At 44.0% G+C, this 27,500-nt stretch overlaps 1 protein-coding gene across 2 annotated transcripts in view; it reads left to right on the plus strand.

The window, feature by feature from the left end:
* AP3B1 (adaptor related protein complex 3 subunit beta 1) overlaps positions 1-27,500 on the plus strand; it is a 298,487-nt gene that overhangs the window by 64,392 nt on the left and 206,595 nt on the right. For both annotated transcript variants that reach the window (XM_077287054.1, XM_077287063.1), the window contains exons 4-6: positions 4,547-4,642; positions 7,931-8,091; positions 9,375-9,441. In XM_077287054.1, the coding sequence (XP_077143169.1) occupies positions 4,547-4,642; positions 7,931-8,091; positions 9,375-9,441 (324 nt within the window). The remainder of the gene's footprint in view (positions 1-4,546; positions 4,643-7,930; positions 8,092-9,374; positions 9,442-27,500) is intronic.

Consider the following 27,500-nt stretch of genomic DNA (forward strand, 5'->3'; position numbering starts at 1 on the left):
ATATTCAGTATAATAGCTTTTTCTCATATATCCAACTATAATCCTATAAAATACCTGATTATGTGCAAGTGTGCCTAAAAGAGTGAATGCTATTTTGAAGGCAAAGGGCGGTCACATTAAATAAATATTGATTTGATTTCAATTTCTCTTTTATTCATTTTGCATTTTAATTGATGAAAATAATTTCACTTTTTCCAGTTCTCACCATGCTTCCTTTTTTCCACGACTTCTTTGATGTTCATTTCCATGTCATTCTTGATAGTATTCAGACAAGCGCCTTTGGTCTCCCATTCCCTTTTATTATTGACCATGCTGAGTAGCATCACCTTTTTAATGAATTTGCTCTCATCACGTGCCCAAACTATGTCAGGTTCTGTCTGGTGATCTTGCCTTTCAGGGACAGTTCTGGGTTTATATGATCTAAAACAGGGCAGCATGTGAGATAGTGACTGTCTTTTTGAAGGCCAAACCAATAGGCTGAAATGAACTCTCCTCAGCGGGCCGGACTGGAACAGCCAGAGGGCCGGATGTGACTTTGCCCAGGCCTGATCTAGTGCATCTTTATTGGTGGTCATAGGATTTGTAGAAGTCTTCTACAGCACCACAGCTCAAAGGCATCAATTTTTCTTCTGTCTGCTTTAGTCCATGTCTCATAGCCGTATATGTCACAATTGGGAACACAATTGTAGTGATCAGTCTTTGACTAGAATTGTCCAGCCCTTCCATATTTGGTCCATGCTTGCCATGACTGCGCACCCCAGGGATAATCAACACTTAGTCTCTGCTACTCAGCTGCCACTGTGATTAGTGAGGGACTCAAGAAAAATGAAGGGCCTTCCTCTTTGGTGATGGATCATGATTCTGGTGGTCTTGATGTGAGGGAAAAATCCTATCTTCTAACTTTCTTGTTTCTACTGCAAGATCGACTTCTTCAGATTCTTCTCGTTCTCTGCCAGCAGGGTTGTATCATCTGCTTATCTCAGGTGAGTCACCTGCTGGGGTCAACATAAGCAGAAGGACCATCAGCAATCCAGTCTAGCTTCCTCATGATTACTTCCATGTAGAGGTTGAAAGGGGAGAGGATGCATCTTTTTGTGCTGTTTTTGATCTTAAACCATTTTGTATCTACAGATGTGTTTTGCACTTTAGCTTATTGATCTTCATAGACTGACCGGATTGACCTAATCAGATGCGCCATTACGCTTGCCTCACTCGGTGCTTCCCAAAGCTTAAGGTATTCAACACAGTCAAAACTCTTGGTATAACCAATAAAGTACAGGTAGACCTTCTGGTACTCCCTCGTCTCTTCTGTAATCCACCACCAGGTTTGCAATGTGATCATTGATGTCATCTCTGCCCTTACGGAATCCATCTCGGACTTCAAAAAATTCTCCATCAAAGATGTTGCCCTTGCTCTTCTGAAGACTCTTTAGAACTACTTTGCTGACATGGGGGATCAGGGCGATGGTTCTGTATTTGGTACTGCACCTAGCACCAGTGGAAGGAAAATATTGATATCATGCTGGTTGCTAATTACATTCCCGTCATCATGGTTTTTTATAGTTGTTTGCTGAGACTTCCCTTGCTTCATCATGGCACATAAACCTCTGGTGTAGCCCTTTTTATAGGCTTCTTCGAGAATCCTACATGGGGCATCCAGGAATTTGTTCTAGTCTTTAACGGCTTTGACCTTTTTGAAACCTGCCCTTGGCCTTCGCCTTTCTCCTCTTACTACTGATCTGGAGGATGGTTGCAGTTAACCAATTCTCATCACATATTGGCTTCTTTTATGGCACTTGCTGTTAACCCTTCTACCACCCTGGCAATTTTTTTTTTTTTTTTTTTCGTTTTCATTTTTTCTTCCCCTTCTTCAGGAGCCATACATTTTTCTGTACACGTAGCCTTATGAGGGCTTTTTTTTGCTGGACGAGTTGTACTTTTGATTGACATCATTTATTTTATCATGTGATGCATCGGAAAGCAGCAAAAAAAAAGTGCATTGAAATTTCACAATTTTTTTTATTTTATTTATCATGCTTACTATATGATAAAACTGACCTGACAATGTGTCTTTCCAGGTCAGTACGATTTAGGGCTCATACTTGCTTGCGAGAAACTCGGATGAGTCTCTCGGCCCGGCAAACAGGAGTGGAGCGTTCAGCTTCATGTATTGCTATGTGGCCGCACGCTCCGATCCTGAGTGATGGGTGCAGCGCCGGGTATTGACGTGCGAGACTCATCAGAGTTTCTCGCAAGTGAGTATGAGCCCTTACGCAGATACTGAACATGTATAGGTGTGTTTTTTTGTTGTTTTTTTTTTAAAGTTAAGTGATGACTTTTTTTTTAAAGTTTGTTTAGCCACTCCTCCCCCCAAAAAAACAACAACAAAAAAAAAGACAAAACCTTCGCTTGTGTCACTATTTACTGAAAACCGTAACCCTTTCAATTTTCAGGATATAGTGCTGTGTGATGGCTTATTTTTTTTGTGCCCTGATCTGACATTTTTACGGATACCATTTTGGGGTAGATATGATGTTTTGATCGCCTCTTATTGCACCTACAAAATGTAATTCTGACTCTTACTGATCGGATTACCGTAGTTTACTTTATATGACACATAGGTACGTCATATGTTGTGAAGGGGTTGAACAATTTCAGTGATGGTTCTTTTGATTTCTGCCCACAATTCATCTGGGCCCCCTTATTTTTGCCAGGTTAACAGTAGTGTGAGAATCCTATTATTACCTCAGTATCCCCAAGATCTCCAGTATTGAATTATACAGACAGGGTGTACAGCACTGTGAGCAGAGATGAGCGAACATCGTCGGCTCCCTCCTTATTCGGCAAGCTACAGCGCTTACCAATGAAGCTGCATCAGGAACTGCGATACCTGGAGCGCGCCGATCAGCTGTTCAGTGCCGCAGCTGCATGTGTCGCCTCTGTGTGACAGCCACAACACACAGGCTCTCCATGCATGTGACATTGTGCAGGGGCAAACTGCTTTTGTCTTTGACGTACTCTGACCTTTGTTGCCTGACCGTGGACTTTGCTTGTGACTATTCGTTTGTCTTATCCCTTTTGTCTTTGACACACTCTGACCTTTGTTGCCTGACCCTGGACTTTGCTTGTGACTATTCGTTTGTCTTATTCCTTTTGTCTTTGATGCACTCTCCTGGCACTTGGCCTTGGACTCCTAGCCTTCACCGCCTCACTGCTTGTCCATGAGAAGTGACTCAGCAGCTCAGCTGTGGAATTAATTGTGCTATATAAGTAAAATAAATATTATATATAAGCGAGTAAAATAAATAAAATACTGAAACATAGGTGTTGGGAAAGCAGACAGATCTTCTTTAGTCCTGGTCAAACGTGAATGGCTCCCAAAAGTTTGACGGACTGTCACACTCCTTTCCTAAATCTCTGAACGGCTTATGTTTTGGCTCTGCCCAATGGGATGCCCGAGCAATTTAGTTCCATGTGTTCCCAGCCATAGGTCTGACTAATGTCGCTCCTACATTGTGATGGGGTGAGTGTGTGCCGTCAGATGTTAACCACACGGGAGCCATCAGGAGCCTCTGATCTCTGAGCATTACGGAGCGCTAATATGTCCTTGTACTCGCCGATCACTTCTTTTATATTTGCAGGAAATATATCAACATCTGTTTCTTTAATCATAAGCAGAAATGCCAAATCATAGCTAAAATCATTCGAGCACATTCCATCTCCTAAATGATTTGAGTTCTGCTTCCAAAATGCCGTCCTGTGAATTTCTTTTTTAGCAAACCCCAGCTACCGTAGGCTTTGTCGGGATAAGTACCAGATGTTAGCAGATGACAAAGGATGCGGGGCGACCCTGTACTGTGCTGGAGGTACAGACCAAAATCAAAGGTTTAGTCAATATGTCATGAAGTTTGATATTCTGGCATTGATAAACTAATTAAACAGCCCTTCCTGTGTTCCCCGGACTAATGTGGCCCCGCCGTGATTAGTTTCACAGTCGGGCACGTAGTAACATCGAATGGCAGTAAGTGCGGAGAGAGCGGAGTAGTCACGCGTCTCCAAGCGTTCCCTTATCTGGGCACAGAGTGGTTTCAAGGAAAGGAGCCATTCTCGGCAACCTGCGCCGCTCCGTGCTCAGGCCTCTTGTGGTCAGTATTGATTTGCTCTAATGTGAAGCAGAACAAGGACAAGTGTTGTATTTTGCAACCTTCTGTGATTTAATATTGTTATGTCTTTTACCCCAGCAGCCATAAAAGTGCCTCTCTGGAGACCAAGAGTATATACCGTAATTTTATTTTGTTAAGCCAAAAGTTTTAAAATATACCGCGCCGACACGCCGCTCCCACCGAGCAGGACGGCTCCAGCCCCTCTTATTGCAGACGGACCTCGTCTGGTTTCCTTTTTTACACCGTTCAACAGCTCATCTTCGCTCCCCCCCAGAGCTCGGCTTGAGATACGTGTTGTTACAGGCTCCAGTGTGTCGCTTTTTCTTTATTTTTCTTTCCCTCCCCCGAAACCATTTAATTTAATATTCTTCTATGTTTTCCAGATCAAGAAGCTGGTGTACGTTTACCTGGTACGATACGCAGAGGAACAGCAAGACTTGGCACTCTTGTCTATCGCCACATTTCAGCGTGGCTTAAAAGTAAGTTTTGCTTTCTGCAGGGTCTGGAAAAATTGAAATTTTCTGCTGTTTGCAATAAACAAGTGAAGCAGGGACCATATATAAAATCTCTCAACACCACTAATAAATACAAGTGGTTTCTCTAAATTCTACACAGAATGCCCCAGAATTATTCAGCCCTCCAGGACAAGCGCCTTTAGTTCACTTAGGTACTTAGTGGAGCACTTCTGGCTGTTATAACCTGCTGTAAATGTGATGCATGGCCGGACACCAGCTTCTAGCCGCGTTCCTGAAGGGTCTTACCCCATTCCTCATGGACAACAGTTTCCAGTTGACTAATATATTCTCGGGTTGTCAAGAGACAGATCCAGAAAAAAGAGACAAGGTTATTGCCTTGAACAAACAAATAAAAGAATACAGAAAGATACAGAGGCGGTGAATCTTTCTAGAGAAACAGCAGTTCAAACTTAAAGGCAATCTGTCAGCAGGTTTTTGTTATGTAATCTGAGTGGAGCTTAAGACCTTTGCGCCGCAGCCCTTTTTCGTTTTTGCGTTTGACTTTCACTCCCCTTCTTCCCAGAGCCATAACTTTTTTTATTTTTTCGTCAATATGGCCATGTGAGGGCTTGTTTTTTGCCGGATGAGTTGTGCTTTTGAACGACACCATTGGTTTTACCGTGTACTAGAAAATGGGAAAAAAATTCCAAGTGCGGTGAAATTGCATAAAAAAGTGCAATTCCAGAACTTTTTTTTTTTTTTTTTTACTATGTTCACCAAATGCTAAAACTGACCTGCCATTATGATTCTCCAGGTCATTACGAGTTCATATACATCAAACATGTCTAGGTTCTTTTTTATTTAAGTGGTGAGAAAAAAATCCAAAATTTGTTAAAAAAAAAAAAAATAAAAATTGCGTCATTTTCCAAGACCTGTAGCGTCTCCATTTTTTGTGATTTCAGGTTGGGTGAGGGCTTATTTTTTGCGTTCCAATCTAACTTTTTTAATGATACCATTTTGGTGCAGATCCAATGTTTTTATCGCCTGTTATTCCATGTTAATGCAATGTTGTGGCGACCAAAAAAAGTAATTCTTGGGTTTTGATTTTTTTTTTCTCGCCGCGCCGTTTACAGAGCTGAATGATTATAGCTTGATAGATCTGGCGATTCTGAATGTGGCGTTACCAAATATGTATATGTTTAATTTGTTTTATTGTTGTATTTTGAATGGGACGAAAAGGGTGATTTCAACTTATATATATATATTTTTTTTTAAATAACATTTTTTTTTTTTTTGTTTGTTTTGGCATACTTCAATAGTCTCCATGGGAGCTGCCATAATCTGCGCCTTTGCGTCACACAGGCAATGATCAGATCGCCACTGTGTAGCAGAAATGCTCACTTGCTATGAGCGCCATCCATCGGGTGGCGCTCATAGCAACACAGCAGTCCGGCAGTGACAACCCTTGAGGTCTGCTGGAGACCTCTGGTTGTCATACCAACCCATCGGTGACCCGCAATCACGTGACTGGGTCACCGATGGGAGGGTTTTCCAGCATGCTTCTGGTAAGTGCAAGTTAAATGCCACGGTCAGAGATTGACAGCTGCATTTAACTGGTTAACAGCCACAGGTGAATCGGGATTCCACCTGCGGCTGTTAGAGGCATATGACAGCTGTTCAAAACAGCTGACATGTCCCGGGAAAGATGTTGGCTCAGCGCCGGAGCCCACATCAAAGGGGGAGACACAACATGCGTCGTACATGTACGGCGCATATCGTTAGGGGTTAATGTAGGGGCAGAGAGCCTGATTCCAGAGATGTCACTTATTAGACTGTGTTGTATTTTCAATACAATCAGTGTTTTATCAGCAGGAGATTATCACTAGCTCACCAGGTGTCGCCAGTCGGGCTAATATGTGACCCCGCCCCCACACTGATTGGCAGCTTGCTTGCAATTCACATTGTACACAGGATACTGCCAATCAGAGCAGTGGGCGGGGTTATACAGAGCTCAGCATTCTGCTACATCTACTACAGAGAAAACAGGGATTGTATCCAAACTGCAACAAGCAGCCCAGTAAGTGACACGTGACTGGAATCAGGGTCTCTGTCCCTACATCATGCTGATCTTAGATTACATAGCAAAAACCTGCTGACAGATTCCCTTTAAAGGAACACGCAGATTACATCAGCTGGACTTGGCAGAAAGAGGAAGCTGTCATCGACTGTCACCTGATTCCTGGGGAAAAGTTCTAAATGATGGAAACTGGTATCTTATGTAAACGCACAGCCGACTAGTAGAGATGTGACTTGTAGAAAGAAGTGCACCTGATTGCCTGTGCATGGTGGTAGGTGTCCTGCTGTGATGGGGGCAGCCGCATTGGGATTGAATGTTTCCCTGTGTCGGTTTTGCTTTCAGAATAGGTGGCAAATGACTTATGGCTGGGAATCTGAGTGCTGGGTGTGCACCGATCACAAGCGGTGATGTGCCCAACACACCCCTGTGATCATGGTGATCTTTGCTGATTGATTCCCAGTGATCACACTTTTAATTATCCTGTGGATAAGTGATAAATGGTGTTTATGGGACAGCCCCATTCATTGTCTTCATGTGAAATTGGGCTTTGTATGTCACAGGGGAAGTGAGATTGGGAGCCCTAATGTGAACAGGGACTGATGTGAGATTGGGAGCCCTAATGTGAACAGGGACTGATGTGAGATTGGGAGCCCTAATGTGAACAGGGACTGATGTGAGATTGGGAGCCCTAATGTGAACGGGGACTGATGTTAGATTGGGAGCCCTAATGTGAACGGGGACTGATGTGAGATTGGGAGCCCTAATGTGAACAGGGACTGATGTGAGGTTGGGAGCCCTAATGTGAAGAGGGACTGATGTGAGATTGGGAGCCCTGATGTGAGATTGGGAGCCCTAATGTGAAGAGGGACTGATGTGAGATTGGGAGCCCTAATGTGAGGTTGGGAGCCCTAATGTGAACAGGGACTGATGTGAGATTGGGAGCCCTAATGTGAGATTGGGAGCCCTAATGTGAAGAGGGACTGATGTGAGATTGGGAGCCCTAATGTGAGATTGGGAGCCCTAATGTGAACAGGGACTGATGTGAGATTGGGAGCCCTGATGTGAGATTGGGAGCCCTAATGTGAAGAGGGACTGATGGGAGCAGTGATCTTGGTACATTGCTGCGGAAAATGTTGGAGCTACATGAACAATGGGAGATAGATCTCTGCTGTTTCCATTGTGATGGAAGCCATGTCCTGTATAATGTATCTTATAAAGGTATTGTCTTATTCCAGGATCCTAACCAGCTCATACGTGCCAGCGCTTTGCGGGTCTTATCCAGTATCCGTGTACCCATTATTGTCCCTATAATGATGCTGGCTATAAAAGAAGCCGCAGCGGACCTGTCTCCTTATGTGCGGAAGACGGCCGCGCACGCCATCCAGAAGCTGTACAGGTAAGATGGCCCCAATATAAGGCTCAGTTTGACACTCGGCCATTCAGTCCCGCTTCACAGCGTTGTCCTTTTCACTAACCATCGCTTTCCTTTTGCAAACCTCCTCAGTGATCGACTTCTTAGTCTGCATGTTTTATTTTTACTTTTTTTTTTTTTTTTTTTTTTAAAGTTTTCTAAGCATCGCAATGTTGTGTGAGTTCTTGTTACCCCAGTAATGGCGGCAATAATTCCTGCCCCTCCCAGTGATATGCAGTAATTGAGACCTAAGCGGTTCGCTGCTTTACCTCCTTAGTGCCAGGTTTTAAGGTACCTTCACACTAAACGATATCGCTAGCGATCCGTGACGTTGCAGCGTCCTGGATAGCGATATCGCTGTGTTTGACACGCAGCAGCGATCTGGATCCTGCTGTGATATCGCTGGTCGTTGATTAAAGTTCAGAACTTTATTTGGTCGTCAGATCGCCGTGTATCGTTGTGTTTGACAGCAAAAGCAACGATACCAGCAATGTTTTACAATGGTAACCAGGGTAAATATCAGGTTACTAAGCGCAGGGCCGCGCTTAGTAACCCGATATTTACCTTGGTTACCAGCGTAAAAGTAAAAAAAAAACAAACACTACATACTTACATTCCGCTGTCTGTCCCCCGGCGCTGTGCTTCTCTGCACTGTGTCAGTGCCAGCCGGAAAGCTGGGCACAGCGGTGACGTCACCGCTCTGCTTTCCGGCCGCTGTGCTTACACAGTGCAGAGAAACAGAACGCCGGGGGACAGACAGCGGAATGTAAGTATGTAGTGTTTGTTTTTTTTTTACTTTTCCGCTGGTAACCAGGGTAAACATCGAGTTACTAAGCGCGGCCCTGCGCTTAGTAACCCGATGTTTACCCTGGTTACCCGGGGACCTCGGCATCGTTGGTCGCTGGAGAGCGGTCTGTGTGACAGCTCTCCAGCGACCAAACAGCGACGCTGCAGCGATCGGGATCGTTGTCTGGATCGCTGCAGCGTCGCTAAATGTGACGGTACCTTTACTCCAGTCCCCAGATATTCTCTGAAAGTAGCCATGTGCGAGGGTGTGATCACCCAGCTGTGCACACACCGATGGTCACCAGCTACGTGTCATCGAGGCCTCTGGAAATTGTATATTAAATTAGGTAGGCCATTGTAATGTGCGGCACATCCAGTATGCCACGGGGTAAATTACAAATGTGAGTGAGATTTCCCTAAAACTAACGAGGTGGACTTGCAAAATTATCTAACAATTCACTAAATTTCTTCTTCTTTTATAGCCTTGATCCGGAGCAGAAGGACATGCTTATCGAGATCATCGAGAAGCTTCTCAAAGATAAAAGCACGGTGAGATCTCACATGTTGTGCCGCATTGTTTGAGCTGAAGGGGATCATGGGAAGCGCTGCCTTTGGCCAACATTGGCTTCATTAGCAGCTGCTCTAAAATCCAGCGTCCTTTATAACTAGTGGTGGTGGTTTTTTTACATTTTCCATAGAGATTATCTGTTACTAATTGGAAACAATTAACAAGCATACTAGCCTAAGTTCTTTATGGGTCTTGTTCATTTTTTTTTTGTTTTATTTTTGTTTTTTCTTGTGTCTATGGCTGCTGTATCTTAAAGCAGTCCTCAGATTCCTTAACTTGCTTTCACACTGTGCTTTGTGCTACATTCATTGGTCCCGTCGGGGCTTATGTCCTAATCCCCCACAAAACGGGAAAGTATGTGCCATTGGGGACATATACTATAATATTGCCAACGGAGTCAACGTGCATCATTTTCGGGTGTATACACATAGTGGAGGCGGATACTCAAATGCAGCCTTCTACTTCTGATAGTCCGCCTTCATTAGGTGTATACGCCCAAAAATAATGCATGACAGAGCGCACGTTAACTTGTTCGGCACCATTATAGTCAATGGCCCTGTCTGCACATACACCCGAATTCCCATTTTGCAGGGGGTTCGGACGTAAGCCCCACAGGGGCCAACAAATCTAGGCCAAATTGCAGTGTGAAAGCACCCTTACAGGAGAGTATGTTTTGTCAAAGTGTATTGAATGAAGGGTACTTTTATCCCATAGGGGATGAATAGAGCCGCGGTCACATGTATGCTCAGCTACTCCATTCATTCTCTGTTGGATTGCCGGCGTTCCCCACTAGGCCTTCTCCGTCAGTCCAGTAGGGGATGAATAGAGCGGCGGTCACATGTATGCTCAGCTACTCCATTCATCCTCTGTTGGATTGCCGGCATGCCCCACTAGGCCTTCTCCGTCAGTCCAATAGGGGATGAATAGAGTGGCGATCACGTGTATGCCCAGCTACTCCATTCATCCTCTGTTGGACTGCCGGCATGCCCCACTAGGCCTTCTCCGTCAGTCCAGTAGGGGATGAATAGAGCGGCGGTCACATGTATGTTCAGCTACTCCATTCATCCTCTGTTGGATTGCCGGCATACCCCACTAGGCCTTCTCCGTCAGTCCAATAGGGGATGAATAGAGCTTCGGTCACATGTATGCTCAGCTACTCCATTCATTCTCTGTTGGATTGCCGGTGTGCCCCACTAGGCCCTCTCCGTCAGTCCAATAGGGGATGAATAGAGCGGCGGTCACAATTGTGCACTGCTACTCCATTCTACCAGGGATAAAAGTGTCCTCTTCTGGCCATCAGTGGGAGTCAAAAATGTTAGACCCACTCCAATCTAGAAGTTATCACCGATCCTGTGGGGCGGTGATGATCTCTACTTACTGAAATGTCTCTCGGTGGGTTTTGTAAAGCACTCCTGCCATTTTGGTTATCCGTCGATGTGTATAGTGCACCATTTTCAGCTTGGAGCAAATAGTCCTATACTCGTATGTGTGCGCTAGTTTCAGACATGTCCGCTACAGTCTGCAGCGGTGACACTTTCTGTGCATGTGCCCCATTGTGCTGGATAATGAAAAGACCATTGCTGAAAATCGGTTTACCCCAGAAAATCCATGCCGCACGGTCAGACAGCACTGGCTTCTACTCCCGCAGCATCATCATGGCCGCCTCCGCTCCACTAGAAATCGTTAATAAGATCTCACGTTGTCAGCCGAGGCGCGCGGAGGTAAACTGCTGTTTTCCTAAGTTATTGATTTAAGGGCGGCAAGAGCTTCGCTGTTATGAAAAAAATAACTGTTTGTGCAGATGTTTTATTGTGATAGATCTATTATACTGCTATTAGAAGATTAATGGCTGATCTTTTTCATCTTCCATGTCTCGGGAAAATTGAAATAAGAAGGGGAATACCATTTGGGGCCTATGATTAGGGCGGGTAGGAGGGTCATTAATTTAAGAGAAGTGAGTCTTTGCAGCATAGGCCACCTTGCAGCACATTATCAATCATCTTCCCATGCACTCCTTGTGATGACCCAGCACTCTGCCATTTTTTTTTCCTTTTTTTTCCTTTTTTTTTTTTCAGCCCCCCTTCCCCACTCTCCTTTAATTAGAATTCATGACAAAATAGATGCAAGGAAACGTTTTGTGCCCCTCATATTTTTCCAGAGAATTTATGGTTATTAGAAGATCCATTTGCTTAGTGTGATTTTTTTCATTACCAGCTTGTCAAGCGCCATAGATAATCTGGGGGAAATATGAACTCCTTAGATTGAGTGTCACTTTTGTTGATGGTTCATGTAGTTTACCTTGGAGCACGGCTAATGGCTCAAGTTCATAGCAACAGCACAGAAACGCGTGGCGACTGCTGCAAGACAAATGAGCCGTGGTTATTGCTTTAATATAAAAAATACATAAATGGACGACTGCATCCGAATCTGATCAGCTCATTGCTGGTTGTGCCGTATGATTTATTTCTCTTTTTTTTTTTTTTTGCCGTTTATGCCAAATGCCACTATTGACACCAGGGGGACAGAAATGAACAGGCGGCTTTTTAACAAGCAATATTTTCTACTTTTCAGTTACCAGTGAATCATTTTGTTTTAATTCAAGGGTGTTTTATGCAATACTGAGCGCTCGATAAGGTGGAATGATCGTATGTGTCTACGCAGGAGGGATCTACATTTTTAGTTCATTTCAGAAGAGCCAGTGAAGATGGCTGAGTGGACGTTATCAGTGTGCCATTATAGAAAGTGACCTAGCAAATGTGTGTAAAATGTGTATATAATATATCGTGTGTGCATATTATATTATGGCTAGTGATGAACAAACGTGCTTTGATAAGGTGTTATCTGAGCATGCTCTTGTGCTAGCAGAGTGTCTTTGGTGTGCTCGAGAAATGTTTTCTTTCAAGCACAGGCAATCCCTGCATGTGTTGCGACTGATGATCAGACATGCAGCGGCGGAGACTCGAACATATTTTTTGAGCACGCCGAAGATACTCGATTAGCACACGAGCATGCTCAGATAACGCCTAGTACATTCGCTCATCCCTAATTATGATACTGAGTGTAAGTTTTAAGCAGGTATTGGGAACATGGCTGCAATGTTCACTGCACTGACGAGGGGCAGTACCCCGAAACACAATGGGGAGATCTGGTTTGGCTGAGTGAAAGGCGTCTGACCGCAGATTCTGCAAATTGAGATTCTGGATTGGCTCTTACCCTACGTCATGTGACAAGGCTCGTTAAAGGGTCGACGTTGACTGTTAGGATTGCTACTTCCAATAGGTGGCACTAGAGTTCTAGTCCTCTTCCTCCACAAAGAGGCAATTTGCATAATATGTAGTTTGAAACACACTCATTAACAAACAGAATCGGCTGCGTCAGAGCCATAAAAACTGGGTGAGGAACAGTCAAACTCTGCTACAAAGGTGAAATTGTGGAAGACCGCTTCATGTCACAGGTCATACACCATGACAAGACTGAGCACAGCAACAAGACACAAGGTAGTTATACTGCACCAGCAAGGTGTTACCCAGGCAAGGATTTCAAGGCAGACTGGGGCTTCAAGATGTGTTGTTCAAGCTCTTTTGAAGAAGCACCAAGAAATGGCTAACATCAAGGACCGTTGATGTCGTGGTCGGCCAAGGATACTCAGTGCTGCGGATGAAGATGTTCAGCCATGATCATCTCTGAACTGGCAGCAATAAGTGGGACACAGCTTCGCCCATCTACTGTTTAGAGAAGTCTGGTCAGGAATAGTTTTCATTGTAGAATTGCTGCCAAAAAGCTATACCTTCAACATGGCAACAATGCCAAGACACTTAACTATGCAAGAAAACCATACCTATTGACATGGAAACTAGGCCAGGAAAAATAGTAACTGAGGTGCAGAAAATTGGCAGCAGGTGTCCTGGACTAAGGAGTGAAAATATTTGGCTGTAAGAGAAGGGAGTTTGTACAATAGTAAGTGCCTGCAGGCAACAGTGCAGCATGGTGGAGGTTCCTTATTAGTTTTGAGCTGTATTTTGCCAAATAGAGTTAGGAAATTGGTCTGTTCTATTCGGCGCAGGACACCGACCCCAAACATGTAGCCTGCGGCCCTGATTCAGCACAGCAGTAACGGAAGTTGTAAGATTTTTGTGCAACGAGGCAGTTGTGCAAACATTTAGTGATTTGTGGCATTCTCATGCCAATTTCCAAAATGGATGGAGCCATGGAGCAAAGGCTGCATGTCGCCACAGCTTGTCTGTCATGATGAACTGTGGTGTTCTTTATGCCAGAAATCTTACTCTGGTGCCTGACTGGAGTAAGAATTATGGCGAGGCACACGCCACTCGTCAGACGCTCCTGACTCCTTAGGAGACATGCCCTTTTCTCTTTATGAATTTATGAAGCCTCTGACTCAAACATGCCCTTTCTGCAAGAATAGGCCAGTGTCTTTAAGAACTATCCTCACTTTAAAGGGGTTGTTCACTACTAGGACAGCACCTTCTTAAACTAAATGTTTGGCCCCAATGAAATAAAGAATCCTACCTATAAATAATCTCCCCTCCCGTTCCGGCTCCTTTCCCGCGGTGTTGGCACTCGCGGTACCAGGGCTTTGATGCTGCAAAATGACACGTGATGCCCAGCGCCCAATCAGCACTGGCGTCGCTGTCTCCGCCTCCTGTCGAAATAAAGATGAAGTCTGAGATCAGCTGCAGCCCGCGCTTCCTCTTCATGTACAGTTTGTCCGAAGGCGGAGCCAGTGATGCCAGCTCTGATTGGCTGCCGGGCATCACGTGTCACTTCACCGCATCACAGCCCCGGGACCACAAGTGCCGACTCCATGGGAGAGGAGTATAGGTTTATTTTATTGGGGCTGAACATTTCGTTTAAGAAGGGGTTGTCCTTGTAGTGGACAACCCCTTTAAAGCAAGAGGATTCCTGGAAGTGATGATGTAGCCCCGCACAGTCCTGATCTCAGCATCATCATGTGTGTCTGTGTGGGATGAAATGAGGACAGAGGGATGTGCACAAACCTACTGCCATGGCAGATCTGTGGTTAGTTCTCCAACGTGTTTGGCACAATCTGCCTGCACATCTATGTATTGATGCTGTTTTAAAAGTAAAGGATGATCACACGAAATATTGATTTGATTTTAGATTTTCTTTTCATTCTGTTAACTGATAAAAATAAACTATTAACACTTCCATTTTTGAAGGCATATACGTTGCAGATTTTTTTCCGACACTGCCTAAAATCAGTATACATAGAAATAAACCCAGATGTAATGCACTTTATTCTAGCTTGGAAGGTCCTCCACCTCCTTTTCGCTGAGCAGGGCTGTTTACCAGGGAAAATAGATTTGTTTGATAGAGAAATACTAATGTGAAATAGATTCTGTTTGTGCAAATTGCATCACTAGGAAATAGGGGAGTACTTTATTATATCCAAAATGAATGAAAAAAATTAGCCGTCAGAAAGTAAATTTGCTGGATGAGCGCAGAATTGTTTTTTCCACTTACTGAGACAAGAAAGGCATTTACATTTCAATCGCTCGCTGATAGGAATGGCTCCTTGGCTCGCTCGTGACTTTCCTCCTTGCGGCTCTTTGAGGTTCTTTACGGTTCTACAGCTGAGACTTTCTAGTGTAACAGCCTTTTGCAGAAGACCCCTCTGTGGGCCGCGCATTGTGTGTATGAATACATAGGGGGCTCGGAGGCAGCGTTCACTTGTTCCAGTTGGCGAGTTAGGAGATTTGTGGATAGATGAAGGTGTTAGTGCTGTAGATGGCAGCTCTTAATGCAGTGATTAATTATTGTGGCTCTTGGCTTGCCTAGCCATGATTTCCAGCTGCTCAATGGCTTTCTCCTGAGTGAAAGACAAGGCTGGACGCATGATCCATCTTGGGGACCTTGAATGTGACACTTTGTGTAGATGTTTTTCACATAAACAATAGTGGTGCCTGTATCATCTGTAGCTCCTTGTAAGAAATCAGTATATGTGTCCGTATTGTTCCTTAAATGGAATTTTCCAGAGATTTAAGAAATGTTTTTTTTTTACCCTAAAAAAATGAATTAAAAAAAATAAATAATAATAAAAAAAAATGGCTGGCTGCTTTCTGTGTACACTATGCATAGGCAGAAAGCTGGCAATCAGTGGTTGGGTGCCTAGTTATACAGAGCTCATGGATATAGAGGGCTACATGGCAGAATGTTTACTAGTCCTCTAGTGAGAATCTCCTGCTGATAAAACTGATTTTTATCACAACTACAGGTAGCTTCCCAGTTAAGGTGCCGTTACACTAAGCAACTTACCAGCGATCGCGACCAGCGACGTGATCGCTGGTAAGTTGCTGTGTGGTCGCTGGGGAGCTGTCACACAGACAGCTCTCTCCAGCGACCAAGCGACTTCGGCATCGCTGAAACTGTCTTCAGCGATGCCGAAGTCCCCATGTAAAAAAAAAAAAAACACTACATACGCACCTTCTGTCGTCCTTCATGTCCCTCGGCGCTTGCCGCACTGACTGTGTCTCAGCGCCGGCCGGCCGTAACAGCGGTGCCCAGCGGTGAACCGCTGTTACTGCAGGTTCACCGCTGGGCTCTGCTTTACGGCCGGACGGCGCTGAGACAGTCAGTACGGCAAGCTCCAGGGGACATGACGGACAACAGACGGTGAGTATGTAGTGTTTTTTTTTTACTTTTACCATGGTATCCATGGTAAATATCGGGTTACTAAGCGCGGCCCTGCGCTTAGTAACCCGATGTTTACCATGGATACCAGTGAAGACATCGCTGGATCGGCGTCACACACGGCGATCCAGCGATGTCAGCGGGAGAGTTGCGACGAAAGAAAGTTCGTCCACTCTCCCTGCAACCAGCGATATCCCAGCAGGATCCAGATCGCTGCTGCGTGCCAAACATAGCGATATCGCTATGCAGGACGCTGCAACGTCACGGATCGCTGGCGATATCGCCTAGTGTGACGGTACCTTTAGTTATACATGTGTCAAACTCTGGCTTGTGGGGCCAAATCTGGCCCATGTCACCAGGCGGGTCACCTGAGTTTATTTGGCAGGTTCCCTGCCCAGCATTGCATTTCAACTATATTGGCATCCTCAATGCAGATACAGTAGAAAGCAATGATAGAGGAGGGAGCGAAAGCTGACACTCCCTCTCCCAACATTCCCTCTCTGTGTCTGATGTCTTAGCACAGTGGGCGCGATGAAGTCATTGCAATGGGCCCACTGTACCGAGTTGTGCCGACGATCTTAAGACACCATGAAGACACTGGAGCAGTGGGGAAAAGGATAGAAGTGAGTATTTACTTTTTAATATGGGTACTATTAAACTCTATGGAGCGCTATATTTGCCCATTATACTGTATGGAGTACTATGTGGGGCCATTATACTGTATGGAGGACTGACTATGTGGGGCCATTATACTGTATGGAGCACTATGTGGGGCCATTATACTGTATGGAGCACTATGTGGGGCCATTATACTGTATGGAGCATTATGTGGGGCCATTATACTGTATGGAGCACTATGTGGGGCCATTATACTGTATGGAGCACTAGGCGGGCCCATTATACTGTATGGAAGACTATGTTGGGCCCATTGTACTGTATGGAGCATTGTGTTTCGCCCATTATCCATTATACTGTATGGAGCACTATGTGGGGCCATTATACTGTATTATTATTATTATTATTATTATTATTCATTTTTATAGCGCCATTTATTCCATGGCGCTTTACATGTGAAATACGGGTCAAATATAGACAAATACATTAAACATGAGCAAAAAACAAGGCACACGGGTACATAAGGAGGGAGGACCCTGCCCGCGAGGGCTCACAATCTGCAGGGGATGGGTGATGATACACTAGGAGAGGGCAGAGCTGGTTGTGCGGCGGTTCAGTAGGTTCAGGATCACTGCAGGCTGTAGGCTTGTCGGAAGAGGTGAGTCTTCAGGTTCTTTTTGAAAGTTTCTATGGTAGGCGAGAGCCTGATGTGCTGGGGTAGAGAGTTCCAGAGTATGGGGGAAGCACGGGAGAAGTCTTGGATGCGGTTGTGGGAAGAAGAGATGAGAGGGGAGTAGAGAAGGAGGTCTTGAGAGGATCGGAGGTTGCGTGTTGGTAGGTACCGGGAGATCATGTCACAGATGTATGGAGGAGATAGGTTGTGGATGGCTTTGTAGGTCATTGTGAGGGTTTTGAACTGGAGTCTCTGGGCAATAGGAAGCCAGTGAAGGGCTTGGCATAGGGGAGAGGCTGGGGAATAGCGGGGAGACAGGTAGATTAGTCGAGCAGCAGAGTGTAGGATGGATTGGAGTGGTGCCAGAGTGCTAGAGGGGAGTCCAGAGAGTAGGAGGTTGTAGTAGTCGAGGCGGGAGATGATAAGGGCATGCACTAGTGTTTTTGTGGAGTATGGAGTACTATGTGGGCCTATTATACTGTGTGGGGCCATTATACTGTATGGAGAACTGTGGGGCCATTATACTGTTTGGAGGACTATGGGGTGTACATTATACAGTTTGAATATGTTGTGTTGCTGTTCTTAAAATGGTATCACTTTTTTGTGGGCTTTCCTATGTATTGGTCCCCCAAAGTCACTTCAAAACTGAATAGGCCCCTAAAAAAAATAATAATAAGTTTTGTAAATTTTACTTGAAAATAATGAAAAAAAAATACTGCTCCAATATTTACATTTTCTAACATCCGAACAAAATAAAATATGTTTTTACAGATGGTGCTGATGTAAAATAGACATGAGGGAAATGTTATTTATTAACTGTTTTGTGTGGTTTGACTATCTGGATTACAGGGATAATTATTCAGAGTTTGAAATTTGCCAGTTTTTAATAAATGCAAAACATTGATTGAAATTTACGATTAGCATAAAATATAATGTGTCACTAAATAAGTCTCAAAATCACTGGGATTCGTTGACACATTTAGAGTTATTGCCACATAAAGTGACAAGTCAGATTTGAAAAATTTTGCCCGGTCACTAAGGGGGTAGACATAATGGATTCCTGTTTTCCTTTCTTGATGTAGCACATGTATAGATGCAACCTGGGCTCTCCAACAAGCTGCAGGGAATTTAAGGGCCCATAAAGTCTGTAAAATAACCACACTCTGGTAGTTTAAGTCGCTATCTGAAAACTAAAGATCTGTAACGTTCTAATTCACTTTCTGGTTTAATTCCAAACTTTGCTAACATTCGAATGCTGAAAATGTAGCTAAGAAATAATTACTATTGTATCCAGACTAGGTAAATCTTCTCCAAGAAAACACATCTCTTTAGCTCAGGTTTCATTGTCAAGCATTTTCTTAAAAAAAAAAAAAGTAGGTCTATGAGCATGTTTCAATGACGGATCTAGCAATACCTTTAGGCTATGTGCACACGTTGCAGATTTTGCTGCGGGTCCGCAGCGGCTTTCCATGCGTTTACAGTACAATTTAAACCTATTGAAAACAGAAAACGCTGTGCCCATGCTGCGGAAAAAAATGCGCGGAAACGCTGCGGGTTACATGCCGCAGCATGTCAATTCTTTGTGCGGATTCCTCTGCGGTTTACACCTGCTCCATAATAGGAATCTGCAGGTGTAAAACCCCAGTGGAATCCGCACAAAATCCGCGGTAATTTCGCAGGTAAAACGCAGTGCCTTTTACCTGTGGATTTCTCAAATCCGCTGCGGAAAAAGCCGCAGAGGTCCATTCTACGTGTGCACATACCCATATATGGCAAGTCCGTTACTGAGATATCCACTTTTGACTTGATATGCAAATGAAGCTTAAGAGCGATTTGTAGATCTGAAGCCTCTGTCACTCCAGCTCTATTCCCCACCCAATGTTGCCACCTTCTGGTTTGACTGCTTGCTCCTTTGCCTGAAGTTACAGTAATGGAGTAACGTGCTGGCCATGTAAACGTATTGCCGAACTTAACTTTTGCACATGTGAATAGGTTGGGGATAAGGGAGTGAAATCCTCCTGATAGATTCCCTTTAAATTGAACCTGCCGAACTACGGGCGCCATGAAATCAGATGGTGGCTGGACCATTGCAGCGAGATATTTCTGTCTCTGAAGCGCCTCAATGTTTCCTAGGAAGCATAGTTTGAACAGCCGGCTGGGGACTACAGGAAGAGATCTGATTTGTCCGATTATGCACCCGGTGTGCTTCTCGCTGCCCCCACTCCAGTTAATTGATGGTTTTCTAGCCCCAACCCTAACACTAATGAAAAATGGGAAAAAAAACAATTTTTTTTAAAATGTTATTTTTGCCTATCCAAGGGTGTGATATAGGGGGTTCCCATATACTTTTTTTTTTATTTTTTTATTTTTTTTTATTTTTTTATCACTGTGATAGACCCTATCACAGTGATCAAAATAAACCAATAAGAAAAATCTCCTATTGTTGCCAGGTGCCAGCCGGCAGATCTCGGTGGCCGTAATGCACACGCGCCCGCAATTTTCTTCCCAGAAGAAGATGCCGGGGGACAGAGCTGGAGGATGTAGGGACACCGTAGGTGCTTGGGGGCCCCATTTCTCTGGTATGCTAGATCATATCCTAGGAGAAATAAATAAATTGGAAATCTGACCTTTCTTTTTTTAAATTGCACTCACCGGGGTCTCGTCTACCCCCTGTAGCCGATATCCCAGAGATTTTCGAATACTGGGGGGAGCTATTCCCTTATTTCTCAGCACCATTAAAAAGCGGTGCTGAGGAATAAGGACCCTTAACTGCCACCATTAAAGGCCTATGGGCGGTTGATAAGGGGTTAAGCAGCAGGAATCTAATGACTGGTTCCCTCCAATCATAGTTTTAATGTTTTTATCATCACCAATCCCCCTGCAGATCCCTTTTCAGTGCAGTTTTTACTTCCTAGTCCCACCTTGAAATGCCAGGAAATGCCAAATTAGCCAATCACAGACCACAGCAGAGACCGGTGTCAGCCAATGGTTGGCTGAGTTGGCATTTCTTGCACTGAGATTGGTCCAGGCCCTAGAGTTCGGCGTAATCAGCGGAGTAAGCGCAGTTGGGCAATGGTGGGGGATGTCTTTTTTTTTTTTTTTTTTTATAAAGTGTGTGCCTTCTGAAATATATCTTTTGCACTCCTGTATTCTTTGTGTCTCTGTCCGTGATCTTTCTAGTTATGAACTATGTCCCTGTATAACGCTCACTTGTCGGCACAGGCCTGTAGAATATAGATTACTGTCAGGAGGCAGAACATTGCGTGCACTATTGTGATTGGATCGTTGTCGTCTTCGTTTTCCGGGATAATCGGCCATGTACATTTGCATTGACTGTTGTGTTCCTTGATTGTTTTCCTCTGGTTAGAGGGTGATTCGGGCATAGTAATGAGCTCGCACACTATCCGTTGCATAACCTTTCTACTAATTAAGTCTTGGCATGGTGATGTTGTAGATGGGCTTTATGTTGTTGCGCGCGCGTAGCTTGCTCTATCTTTTGGCCCTTTTCATGCTACGAATGACAGGAAAAGCAAATTATCCTAAGATGTCTGACGTATTTTATTTAGTTCTTCCACATAATCAGAAGCCTGGTTTGTGGATTGAGTTGTGCTCACGCTGGTACCAGCAGGCTCCAGTATGTGGACGGGGCTGGAGTCAATAAATGCAACTTCACGCTTCTACTGATTGGTAATTCATAACATCCCCCAAGGACTTCCAGCTTGCTTAGCATAATAACTAGTATATATTCTGCGCCGTTTTCTTTTTGTTAGGTTGGGTGCATATTAATATACGGAATGTTGGCCAAATATTACGGGAAGGAAAAAAATATTAATGTTGGTACAAATAACTTTTTTTTTTTCCTAAAGACATTCATCAAATTGTGTTTTCATTCAATTACTATTAATAGTCATGTGGGAAGTTGCCGTTACTTCCATGTAATCCTGTTTGCTTTCAATGAATGAAGCCTTTATGTTCCCCTGGGGGTTTGTTTCGCCCTTTTATTTTTACGTATACGGTATGTTGTTTTTGTGGTGTTTATAGTGCGCCCTCGTGATATCTCGGTATGTGCAGAGAATGATTTCTTCATTATGCATGCTCGACTGATTGCTAACATGACACATAAGCCCCTTTATCCTCCTTTATAGAGTTTCATGCCATTGGGAGGCATAGACAGATTCCAGATATTCTACTCCAGTATCCATGTCCCGGAAGCGGAGATGAAGGCTGGGGTCGTATATAGATCCTATAGAGCGCAAAATGTGCCTGTCTGTGAAATGGGAGGAATTTTATAGAATAAGTGCAGGTTTTTATTCAGGATTGTCTTAAAGATCAGGATAAGAAAGGGAAGGTCAGCTGCCTTATACCATACACATTTCAGGCACAGTCCTTAGTCATTACCTTATACCATACACGTTTCAGGCACGGTCCTTAGTCATTACCTTATACCATACACGTTTCAGGCACGGTCCCTAGTCATTACCTTATACCATACACGTTTCAGGCACGGTCCTTAGTCATTACCTTATACCATACACGTTTCAGGCACGGTCCTTAGTCATTACCTTATACCATACACGTTTCAGGCACGGTCCTTAGTCATTACCTATACCATACACGTTTCAGGCACGGTCCTTAGTTATTGCCTTATACCATACACGTTTCAGGCACGGTCCTTAGTCATTACCTTATACCATACACGTTTCAGCACGGTCCTTAGTCATTACCTTATACCATACACGTTTCAGCACGGTCCTTAGTCATTACCTTATACCATACACGTTTCAGACACGGTCCTTAGTCATTACCTTATACCATACACGTTTCAGGCACGGTCCTTAGTCATTACCTTATACCATACACGTTTCGGGCAAGGTCCTTAGTCATTACCTTATACCATACACGTTTCAGGCACGGTCCTTAGTCATTACCGTATACCATACACGTTTCAGGCACGGTCCTTAGTCATTACCTTATACCATACACGTTTCAGGCACGGTCCTTAGTCATTACCTTATACCATACACGTTTCAGGCACGGTCCTTAGTCATTACCTTATACCATACACGTTTCAGACACGGTCCTTAGTCATTACCTTATACCATACACGTTTCAGACACCATTACCTTATACCATACACGTTTCAGGCACAGTCCTTAGTCATTACCTTATACCATACACGTTTCAGACACCATTACCGTATACCATACACGTTTCAGGCACAGTCCTTAGTCATTACCTTATACCATACACGTTTCAGGCACGGTCCTTAGTCATTACCTTATAACGTACACGTTTCAGACACGGTCCTTAGTCATTACCTTATACCATACACGTTTCAGGCACGGTCCTTAGTCATTACCTTATACCATACACGTTTCAGACACTGTCCTTAGTCATTACCTTATACCATACACGTTTCAGACACCATTACCGTATACCATACACGTTTCAGGCACAGTCCTTAGTCATTACCTTATACCATACACGTTTCAGGCACGGTCCTTAGTCATTACCTTATACCATACACGTTTCAGACACTGTCCTTAGTCATTACCTTATACCATACACGTTTCAGGCACGGTCCTTAGTCATTACCTTATAACGTACACGTTTCAGGCACGGTCCTTAGTCATTACCTTATACCATACACGTTTCAGACACCATTACCGTATACCATACACGTTTCAGGCACAGTCCTTAGTCATTACCTTATACCATACACGTTTCAGGCACGGTCCTTAGTCATTACCTTATACCATACACGTTTCAGGCACGGTCCTTAGTCATTACCTTATACCATACACGTTTCGGGCACGGTCCTTAGTCATTACCTTATACCATACACGTTTCGGGCACGGTCCTTAGTCATTACCTTATACCATACACGTTTCATGCACGGTCCTTAGTCATTACCGTATACCATACACGTTTCAGGCACGGTCCTTAGTCATTACCGTATACCATACATGTTTCAGGCACGGTCCTTAGTCATTACCTTATACCATACACGTTTCATGCACGGTCCTTAGTCATTACCTTATACCATACACGTTTCGGGCACGGTCCTTAGTCATTACCTTATACCATACACGTTTCAGGCACGGTCCTTAGTCATTACCTTATACCATACACGTTTCAGGCACGGTCCATAGTCATTACCTTATACCATACACGTTTCAGGCACGGTCCTCAGTCATTACCTTATACCATACACGTTTCAGACACCATTACCGTATACCATACACGTTTCAGGCACGGTCCTTAGTAATTACCTTATACCATACACGTTTCAGACACCATTACCGTATACCATACACGTTTCAGGCACAGTCCTTAGTCATTACCTTATACCATACACATTTCAGACACCATTACCGTATACCATACACGTTTCAGGCACAGTCCTTAGTCATTACCTTATACCATACACGTTTCAGGCACGGTCCTTAGTCATTACCGTATACCATACACGTTTCAGGCACAGTCCTTAGTCATTACCTTATACCATACACGTTTCAGGCACGGTCCTTAGTCATTACCTTATACCATACACGTTTCAGGCACAGTCCTTAGTCATTACCTTATACCATACACGTTTCAGGCACGGTCCTTAGTCATTACCTTATACCATACACGTTTCAGGCACGGTCCTTAGTCATTACCTTATACCATACACGTTTCATGCACGGTCCTTAGTCATTACCGTATACCATACACGTTTCAGGCACGGTCCTTAGTCATTACCGTATACCATACACGTTTCAGGCACGGTCCTTAGTCATTACCGTATACCATACATGTTTCAGGCACGGTCCTTAGTCATTACCTTATACCATACACGTTTCATGCACGGTCCTTAGTCATTACCTTATACCATACACGTTTCGGGCACGGTCCTTAGTCATTACCTTATACCATACACGTTTCAGGCACGGTCCTTAGTCATTACCTTATACCATACACGTTTCAGGCACGGTCCATAGTCATTACCTTATACCATACACGTTTCAGGCACGGTCCTCAGTCATTACCTTATACCATACACGTTTCAGACACCATTACCGTATACCATACACGTTTCAGGCACGGTCCTTAGTAATTACCTTATACCATACACGTTTCAGACACCATTACCGTATACCATACACGTTTCAGGCACAGTCCTTAGTCATTACCTTATACCATACACATTTCAGACACCATTACCGTATACCATACACGTTTCAGGCACAGTCCTTAGTCATTACCTTATACCATACACGTTTCAGGCACGGTCCTTAGTCATTACCGTATACCATACACGTTTCAGGCACAGTCCTTAGTCATTACCTTATACCATACACGTTTCAGGCACGGTCCTTAGTCATTACCTTATACCATACACGTTTCAGGCACAGTCCTTAGTCATTACCTTATACCATACACGTTTCAGGCACGGTCCTTAGTCATTACCTTATACCATACACGTTTCAGGCACGGTCCTTAGTCATTACCTTATAACGTACACGTTTCAGGCACGGTCCTTAGTCATTACCTTATACCATACACGTTTCAGGCACGGTCCTTAGTCATTACCTTATACCATACACGTTTCAGGCACGGTCCTTAGTCATTACCTTATACCATACACGTTTCAGGCACGGTCCTCAGACATTACCTTATACCATACACGTTTCAGACACCATTACCGTATACCATACACGTTTCAGGCACGGTCCTTAGTAATTACCTTATACCATACACGTTTCAGACACCATTACCGTATACCATACACGTTTCAGGCACGGTCCTTAGTCATTACCTTATACCATACACGTTTCAGGCACGGTCCTTAGTCATTACCTTATACCATACACGTTTCAGGCACAGTCCTTAGTCATTACCTTATACCATACACGTTTCAGGCACGGTCCTTAGTCATTACCTTAATAACGTACATGTTTCAGGCACAGTCCTTAGTCATTACCTTATACCGTACACGTTTCAGGCACGGTCCTTAGTCATTACCTTATACCATACACGTTTCGGGCACGGTCCTTAGTCATTACCGTATACCATACACGTTTCAGGCACGGTCCTTAGTCATTACCGTATACCATACACGTTTCAGGCACAGTCCTTAGTCATTACCTTATACCATACACGTTTCAGGCACGGTCCTTAGTCATTACCGTATACCATACACGTTTCAGGCACGGTCCTCAGTCATTACCTTATACCATACACGTTTCAGACACTGTCCTTAGTCATTACCTTATACCATACACGTTTCAGACACCATTACCGTATACCATACACGTTTCAGGCACAGTCCTTAGTCATTACCTTATACCATACACGTTTCAGACACCATTACCTTATACCATACACGTTTCAGGCACAGTCCTTAGTCATTACCTTATACCATACATGTTTCAGGCACGGTCCTTAGTCATTACCGTATACCATACACGTTTCAGGCACGGTCCTTAGTCATTACCTTATACCATACACATTTCAGGCACGGTCCTTAGTCATTACCTTATATACCATACACGTTTCAGGCGCGGTCCTTAGTCATTACCGTATACCATACACGTTTCAGGCACGGTCCTTAGTCATTACCGTATACCATACACGTTTCAGGCACGGTCCTTAGTCATTACCGTATACCATACACGTTTCATGCACGGTCCTTAGTCATTACCTTATACCATACACGTTTCGGGCACGGTCCTTAGTCATTACCTTATACCATACACGTTTCATGCACGGTCCTTAGTCATTACCTTATACCATACACGTTTCGGGCACGGTCCTTAGTCATTACCTTATACCATACACGTTTCAGGCACGGTCCTTAGTCATTACCTTATACCATACACGTTTCAGGCACGGTCCTTAGTCATTACCTTATACCATACACGTTTCAGACACCATTACCGTATTCCATACATGTTTCAGGCACGGTCCTTAGTCATTACCTTATACCATACACGTTTCAGACACCATTACCTTATACCATACACGTTTCAGGCACGGTCCTTAGTCATTACCTTATACCATACACGTATCAGGCACGGTCCTTAGTCATTACCTTATACCATACACGTTTCATGCACGGTCCTTAGTCATTACCTTATACCATACACGTTTCGGGCACGGTCCTTAGTCATTACCTTATACCATACACGTTTCAGGCACAGTCCTTAGTCATTACCTTATACCATAAACGTTTCAGGCACGGTCCTTAGTCATTACCGTATACCGTACACGTTTCAGGCATGGTCCTTAGTCATTACCTTATAACGTACATGTTTCAGACACGGTCCTTAGTCATTACCTTATACCGTACACGTTTCAGGCACGGTCCTTAGTCATTACCGTATACCATACACGTTTCAGGCACGGTCCTTAGTAATTACCTTATACCATACACGTTTCAGACACCATTACCGTATACCATACACGTTTCAGGCACAGTCCTTAGTCATTACCTTATACCATACACGTTTCAGGCACGGTCCTTAGTCATTACCTTATACCATACACGTTTCAGGCACGGTCCTTAGTCATTACCTTATACCATACACGTTTCAGACACCATTACCTTATACCATACACGTTTCAGGCATGGTCCTTAGTCATTACCTTATAACGTACATGTTTCAGGCACGGTCCTTAGTCATTACCTTATAACGTACATGTTTCAGGCACGGTCCTTAGTCATTACCTTATACCGTACACGTTTCAGGCACGGTCCTTAGTCATTACCGTATACCATACACGTTTCAGGCACGGTCCTTAGTCATTACCTTATACCATACACGTTTCAGACACCATTACCTTATACCATACAGGTTTCTTGCACGGTCCTTAGTCATTACCTTATACCATACACGTTTCAGACACCATTACCTTATACCATACACGTTTCAGACACGGTCCTTGGTCATTACCTATACCATATACGTTTCAGGCACGGTCCTTAGTCATTACCTTATACCATACACGTTTCAGGCACGGTCCTTAGTCATTACCTTATAACGTACATGTTTCAGGCACGGTCCTTAGTCATTACCTTATACCGTACACGTTTCAGGC

Source organism: Ranitomeya variabilis, chromosome 1, assembly GCF_051348905.1.
Source record: "Ranitomeya variabilis isolate aRanVar5 chromosome 1, aRanVar5.hap1, whole genome shotgun sequence".
In the NCBI taxonomy this organism is placed as follows: domain Eukaryota; kingdom Metazoa; phylum Chordata; class Amphibia; order Anura; family Dendrobatidae; genus Ranitomeya; species Ranitomeya variabilis.